The 7,223-nt window shown below is 41.9% G+C and overlaps 1 protein-coding gene across 1 annotated transcript; it reads right to left on the reverse strand.

Moving 5' to 3' along the window:
* Window positions 1-3,433: 3,433 nt before the first annotated feature.
* LOC139831522 (uncharacterized) lies at window positions 3,434-5,156 on the reverse strand. The gene is made up of 4 exons (XM_071820816.1): window positions 5,025-5,156; window positions 4,790-4,954; window positions 4,237-4,485; window positions 3,434-3,460 (listed from the first exon to the last, which is right to left on the reverse strand). Exons 1-4 carry the CDS (start codon window positions 5,154-5,156, stop codon window positions 3,434-3,436), a joined length of 573 nt encoding a protein of 190 aa, XP_071676917.1.
* Between the last annotated feature and the right edge of the window lie 2,067 nt (window positions 5,157-7,223).

The following is a 7,223-nucleotide window of genomic DNA, read 5'->3' on the forward strand; positions in this document are numbered from 1 at the left end:
GTAGTCATCTCTTTGTTTGGTTCCCTTTTACTTGCATTATGTAACATCTGAATTTTAGTACTACCATTTATAAATCGAATAACGTGGTTGAAATGGAGGATCATAATATAAGCTGCACACTGGTGTATATACTCTGCATGATCTTTTACTAAAATATTTCTAAATAGCAGTATAAAACAACATGTCCTTACTTTTTGCCGAATGTGCACTATAAGGTTACGAGATCCCGTACGGCTAGGTAAAAGTAGTTTACCGCGGTTTTCCTGATTCTGTTTAGCCAAATTCTGCAAAAAGGAGACTAGTGAGACACTGCTATAAATAAGAATCCAAGATGTGATCTGGTCTCAGTCTTACAAATCATACCATATTCTTTGGATCAGACCAAAGGCTTCACAAGATCTCCCCACCGTTTGTCGGTCATTTGCTTAAAAGGAGATATAGTTGGAACACTCCCAATAATCTTTCCAGTGAAGTATTTCTTCTTTAGCCTGCTGCGATACTGGCGCAGACAGTCTGAGAATAGACTGTTGAGAACATGCTTTACTTCCTCTTGGTCCTCATCGAACTCGAACCTTAACTGTTCACAACAATATAAACCGTTGGTGTGATATACATAGATCCAACAACAAGCTAGAAGGAACGGGACGTGCCAATGTGGTATACTAGTATGAGTAACATTACCAAGAGAAAGATGACTTACGTGTAACCTGTGCACTAATTTTTCAAAATGCGCAGAGGTGTCTACGTGCTCTTTCCATGTTGGGAAGATAGGAATTTCATTCCTGACGAAAATTCCTACATCCGATGCTAATTTACAAGATTCTTCGGGTCCAAAGTGGCCTTCTCGCCACCTACGATACATGAAAGGCCAAATCTTGATTCCATCCTAGCAAGCTTAGCTACGAACATTTTCCCTACTGTTGGGCCCCTCGTTTTTCTTGATCGTGGTGCAACTACAAAGTTAAGCATTACATCAAGCTATCAAGGTAGGTATATATATATATATATATCTCTATAAAGTATAACTTTATAACGGAGAATGAAACTATAAGCATTGGAAAATGTACCTTCTTCGGTGTGGGGCTCATCCTCAGGGGAGTTGTCTATGGCAGGACTAATATGGGTCAGTGGGAGATCATCAACAGTTTGTTGATGTTGTGCTAGCGATGTTTGGCCATTGTGGTTGTGTCGTACCGGGACTGGTACAGTGTGTCCTTGGGCAGTATTTCCTACCACAGCTACTGCTGATCCCAATTGTGGCTGAGAAGTTGCCGTGGAAACTTGTTCTGCTGCCAATTGTTGTTGAGAAGTTGCTGTGGAAACTGGTTCTGCTGCCAATTGTGGCTGAGAAGTTGCTGTGGAAACTGGTTCTGCTGCCGATTGTCGCTGGTTGACTGGATTGGTAACAGGTGGCTGATTCAACCGCTTGGGGTGTTCACCACGTTTTTTTATTTCAGTACTCTTAGAATTTTCGTTATTTTCTTCAACTGGTGCCATGAATCGCTGAGACTGTCTAGTAGCAGAAGTATGTTTCTTTTTTGGTTGCAGCTGTTCTATCACCGATTCAGGTGCCTGTTGATTGGTCTTCCTCTCATTGGTGGTTCCTGCGAAATTCTTACTTGAAGCTGCAGATTCCTAGCACACATAAACGATATTTCAGTCTACATAAGTCCCATATATGATGATATGCAAATGGAATAGAATGAAGAACAGTAAAGGATGACGTGCATGCTGATACATATATATGATGCATTAAGGAGACCTAGAGGTGGCATGTGAACATGTTTGGTGGGATTCAGGATACAAGTATACAACACATGGAAGTTGCAACTTGCAACAGATATCTCAAAGTAAAAACACAGAAATCACCTGGTGGGGTTGAGGAGAATGGTCAGGCAAGGCATCTTCCTGAGTCAGCTCTCCAATGGGCTCAGCAGGATCAAATTGTGAATCATAACATTGTTCTTTATCTTTGGGGAGGGGAAAGGGTTCTTCTCCGATTTTGTTCAGGTTTGCACTAGAGGCAATAGCGTTACAAATGCTTGTGCCCACACGGCTTGCATATCTTCTACATATATTCCGTATCCGTTTCTCTTTTAATTCATTCTTCTGTATTGCAATAATATCTAGCATGCATTACAAAAAAAAATGCTAATGAGATGGCGGTGCAAGTAAGCAAAAAAAATACTTTTCGAAATCACATGCATAACGAATGCGGCCATATCAACCTTCTTGGAAGTGGGCGCGTGTACGCTTTGGTTTCCTGCCGTCGACCATGGAAGCGCCCATCTCTCCAGTCCGGTGGACGGAAGGAGTCGGGGATTAAGATACGAGAACCCGGCGATGGTGATCAGCCGGCGGACAAGGCGGCGGTGGAAGTCGGCTACGGAGGAGCTCGTATGGTACAGTGGTCGTCGGTGGGGGTGGGGGAGGTGGAAGCTACTCCGGCTTGCTAAAAAGCAAGGGAGACGGCGGAACGTCGTCGGTCACTACGGTGGCCGATGAGAAGGCGATGAGTGCTGGTGTGGGAGTGGGACGATGGGCCGGCGCCGCGCCGGCGTGTGAGATGATCCGTGGGTCATGCAGGGTGGAAGCGTGAGAGAGAGATGCGGGGTTCGGCGCCGCCGGTGATAGGTCTGAATTGAGCGGTCCGGGGGGATAAGATCGACACTGTACTTATTTCACATCGCTTTGAATTTTGGAAGCGGGGGGGGGGGGGGGATATCGGCGGGAATTTTGGGGCAGAGTTGAAATTATTACTGGTTGCTGGAAAACTGTGGAACCCTAGCCTACGAAATCCCAAGTCTGAAGCTGAGGGCCCTTTTGCTGTGGCTTTTTGCTTTTGGATTTTGGAAGCCAAAAGAATATAATATTTGTTTTTGGCTTCCAAAATCCAAAAGCCAAAAAGGCAAAAAAAAGGCACAACAAAAGGGCCCTGAGTATGTTCGGGTTCAAGGGGATATGCTTGTTGGTTCTTGGGTGCATATGATCTCTTTATTTCGAAATTCATCTTCTATACATTTTGAAATGTCAAAAAAGAATAAAACGAAAAATGCATGTGTACTTCTTTGCTTGCTTTATACACATAAAATATTTCAATGGAAAAATCGAATAGTAATTTGGGCTATGTAAAAAAGAGTTACTCCGTAAAAAAATTGTGCTAACCATAAGGCTTTTTTTGAGACATGTTTTCTCTCTTTTTTTACATCGACCATGAAAAAAACATGTTTTTTTTACATCAACCATGAAAAATACTTTTTTTACATCGACCATGAAAAATACTAGGAATTTGCTAAGAGCATCCACAACGTGTAGCCAAAAGTGGTTCCATATTTGATTTTTGGCTTTTTGAACTAGTTCCATACATTGTAGAGGTAGTTCCAAAACCAGAAAAACAGGGAACCGGAGCAAATAGGTGCTCCGATGCCAAATTTCACTTTTGGCATTTGGAACTAGTTCCCTACATTGTGAGAGTAGTTCCATATTGGCTTTATGAGTTGTTTTAGCTTGATGGCGGGACCCACGTTATAAATATTTGGAACCACTACATTGTGGAGCTATTGCTATAATTCACACCAAAGCCAAATTCACCATCGTATCAGATTTGGCAATAGCAACATTGTGGATAGCCTAAAGTTATATTTTCCATCTTGTACACAATTAAAAATATCTTTAAAACAAACAAATCTCTAATGTCTAGGTGTACCATCTCTACTAGTACTAGTATATATACACGTGCCTTGCACGTGAGGGCTCTTTTTTTTAGTGAAACAACTTCGACGCAATAAGAATTCGATCTTTTTTTAAAAAAAGGAGGGGGGCCCAAGGGCTTGGATACCATTAAGTGCAACAGAGGGGTACATATTACAGATTGCAGTCAATAGTCACTTGGGTTGAAAGCCAATGCAAGCCCGCCTACATGATAGCAGGATTTTGTGAAGCTTTTTAACTTAATTGGTCAAACATGCGAAGCATGTGCCATTTACTTGTACAACTTTATCGGAAAAAAATACTTGTACAAGCTAGTTCCCCTAAGTACTACCAGCACATAAGTAAACAAAAGAACCAGGGACATCATCAACTGAAAACAACAATCTATTCATATAGCGGCTCTTGCATCACCCTTTGAAAATCATCTACCTGCAAAGATGAGTGCAGAGTTTCTGCTCGTGCTTTCACCTGTTCCAAGATCGTCCAGTTGATCTCATGGACATCTGCATCAGCCAAAGCGGTAACCAAGTTGCCAGCCACTAGCTTCTGCAGATCAGCAACAGCATGTAGGCCATCTTGAATTGTAGAATTCCATCCTCGGTTCATTTCTTTGTTCCGCCAAGTGGCCACATCCAAGTCCTTTTGAAGACGCCTAATCTTAGCTTCCCCAGTGCCACATCCTTCTGTTTTGTTCCTACAAACGTTTGCATCACTGGAACTCTGGACATCTGTGCTACAATGCTGCTTGGCAGGGACATGAGCAGTCACTTGCTTCTGCGATTTGCCATGCATAAAATCAATCAGCAGATTAAAAGGAAATATGTTGGTTGATTCATGTCACCACTTTCAGCAACCCATGAGTTTCTAAACCTTAAATGGAGTCTAAAACATTGCAATAAAAGGGTGGGTGCATCATTTGGATGGAGAGGCCGGGGCGACCCTATTTTCAAGAAAAAATTAGGAAATCTGAAATCTATATCTATATCTCTACCATCTATACCACTCCACTCCTGTTGACAGTTTGATCTCTTTCAGTACATTAGATTATGTCATGTTTAAAACACTATTATAAAATTACCTCCTTAATGTTGAGCTCAGGAGGATCCAGATGTGCTGATCCTAGGCGGCCCCTCAAATGATTGCTTGCTAGAACAATAGGACCAAATCCCGCCTCCTTTCTACCAATGTCTGCATCACTGGCGCGCTCACTGTCTTTGTTAGGAACATGAGCAGTGGCTAGCTGCTGCAAATCAAAGTTCATCAAATCAATCAGCAAACAACACATATGAAATTTGAGCAGTGCGGCTAAATACCTTCTTCAGCAGCTGCCCCACGGAATCGTCCTTTTGGCGGCACATCACACGTGTGAAAAATCTCGGCAACGACTTGGGGTGCGGTGATTTTGTCCCATTCCACAGTATGCCGAGCTTGGCTGCAATTATCATATTCTGCAAGATATTTTGCCTCCGAGATTCTTCGTAGGCATTCTCGAGGGGAATATCTAGCAGGCATTACAAAAAAAAATGCTAATAACAAGCAGTGGAAGCAAGCAATAAACTAGTCTCGGAAATCAAATACGGAGTACATAACAAAAGCTGCCGGACAAAGTGTTCAACCTTGGTCGACTGGGGAGGTGGCGCGTTGGCCGTTCGGTTTGGTTCGGTGGATCATGGTGGCGCTTTGTGTACCGATCTCGCCGGCCGGTAAGATGAACCAGTGAGTCGGGGAAGCAGATCCGACGAAGCGGACGGAGTGTGGTTGACGGCGTCGCTGAGCTGGCTCCGGTGCGGTGGATGTCGGCTACGGATGGAGGACTGAGAGGGAGCGAGACGGACTAGGTGCGAGGTAGGGAGAGAGGCCCTTGCTTGTCCGTGGGTGGGGCTAGATATAGGGGAAATGAAAGCGAGGTAGGAAGATAGCATCCTGCTAATTTATGGTGTTGAACTAGAAAATCCCGCCAATATATGGTGCTGAATTGCGGGCGGCTCATAGGTTGTGCACAAATAAAATGGGAAAATCCAAAAAATGTAGTTCAACAAAAAAAAAACTCTAGTAGGCAAAGTCGCTAGCTCGCCATGAGAAGATGCACTCCGCCAAAAAAATGTCATGACAAGCTAGTTTGCTATGGATCTTGCATTAACCCTGCTCGATAAAATGGTGGGCAAAAAAAGACAAGCTAAATCAAAAATAATGGTGGTAGAAAGATGTAACTCTCAAATGTAAACTCTACTAAACAGGGCCAGCTCAAAAATATGCCTCATATTATTAGTACTTTCCTCCGGTCCATATTAACTGCCACTAACATACATCGAGAAACAAAAAAGAGAAATCTGTCATGAATAGTTCCCGAATTCAAATCTGAGTTTCTCTGTAGACTATTCCCATCTGAGTTTCTCTTTTTTGTTTCTCGATGTATGTTTCGAATTTTGATCTGAAATTTTTAGGGGTTATCTTAATATGAGCTGTGAACGTGCATGATTTGTTTCAGATTTTTTTCGCAATGTTTAAATTTGGATTTAGGCCGCATGTCACCTCGCTACCGCTCGAGAAATGGAGCCCCTCTCCGCTGGGCTCCATAAAAGCTTCACTGCTCGTGTCAGACTGTTGAAGACACTGGCAAGTGCATGTCAGGGGGACGGAGAATAAATTTCGTCCACTCGTCGGCGCGTGCTGTCTACCCCAAACCCTAAACTCTGTCTTTATGAAGTCAAGCATGCATGAAGAGAAGTGGTTTTTGGTTTCAAACATGGAAATTTCAAAAACCCTCTCAATAGCTACATTTTGGAGTGACTAATTTTTCATATTCATGATTTAAACTTGTTTAAATGGGCATAAAAATAGGCATAAAATTCAAAATAAATCAAAATAAATGAAAAACCAAGGCACATAGTCTTCTTATGTCATATAGTAAGCATTCAATTAAGTTGATAAACAAGGTCTAGACATATTCGAACCAGAAAAATCATGTATCTACCCCCTAACCCTAAACTCTGTCTTATGAAGTCAAGTATGAAGAGATGTGGTTTTTGGTTTCAAACATGGAAATTTCGAAAACCCTCCCAAGAGCTTCATTTTGGAGTGACTAAGAAGCATACATGCTTACTTTTTTATATTCATGTTTTAAACTTGTTCAAATCTTGGTCAAACCTAGGATTTGACCAAGATTCAAATGGGCATAAAAATTCAAAAAAATGAAGAAAAAAAATGAAAAACCAAGGTCTTCTTATGTCATATAGTAAGCATTCAATTAAGTTGATAAACAAGGTCTAGACGTTTTAAACCTGAAAAATCATGTATCTACCCCCTAACCCTAAACTCTGTCTTATGAAGTCAAGCATGCATGGTGAAGAGAAGTGGTTTTTGGTTTCAAACATGGAAATTTTAAAAACCCTCCCAAGAGCTTCATTTTGGGGTGACTAAGAAGGATACATGATTACTTTGTCATATTCATGTCTTAAACTTGTTTAAGTCATGGTCAAACCTAGGATTTGACCAAGATTCAAATGGGCATA

The sequence above is a fragment of the Lolium perenne genome, chromosome 5 (genome assembly GCF_019359855.2).
Source record: "Lolium perenne isolate Kyuss_39 chromosome 5, Kyuss_2.0, whole genome shotgun sequence".
Classification (NCBI taxonomy): Eukaryota; Viridiplantae; Streptophyta; class Magnoliopsida; order Poales; family Poaceae; genus Lolium; species Lolium perenne.

Excerpts from the sequence above, each read along its gene's own strand:
- LOC139831522 (XM_071820816.1), bottom strand. The coding sequence starts at position 5,156 with ATGATAATTGCAGCCAAGCTCGGCATACTGTGGAATGGGACAAAATCA. Across the intron at positions 4,955-5,024 it reads TGGGGCAGCTGCTGAAGAAG|CAGCTAGCCACTGCTCATGT; the intron begins GTATTTAGCCGC and ends TTTGATTTGCAG. Across the intron at positions 3,461-4,236 it reads AGCTAGTGGCTGGCAACTTG|GGAACTAGTTCCAAATGCCA; the intron begins GTTACCGCTTTG and ends CTCACAATGTAG.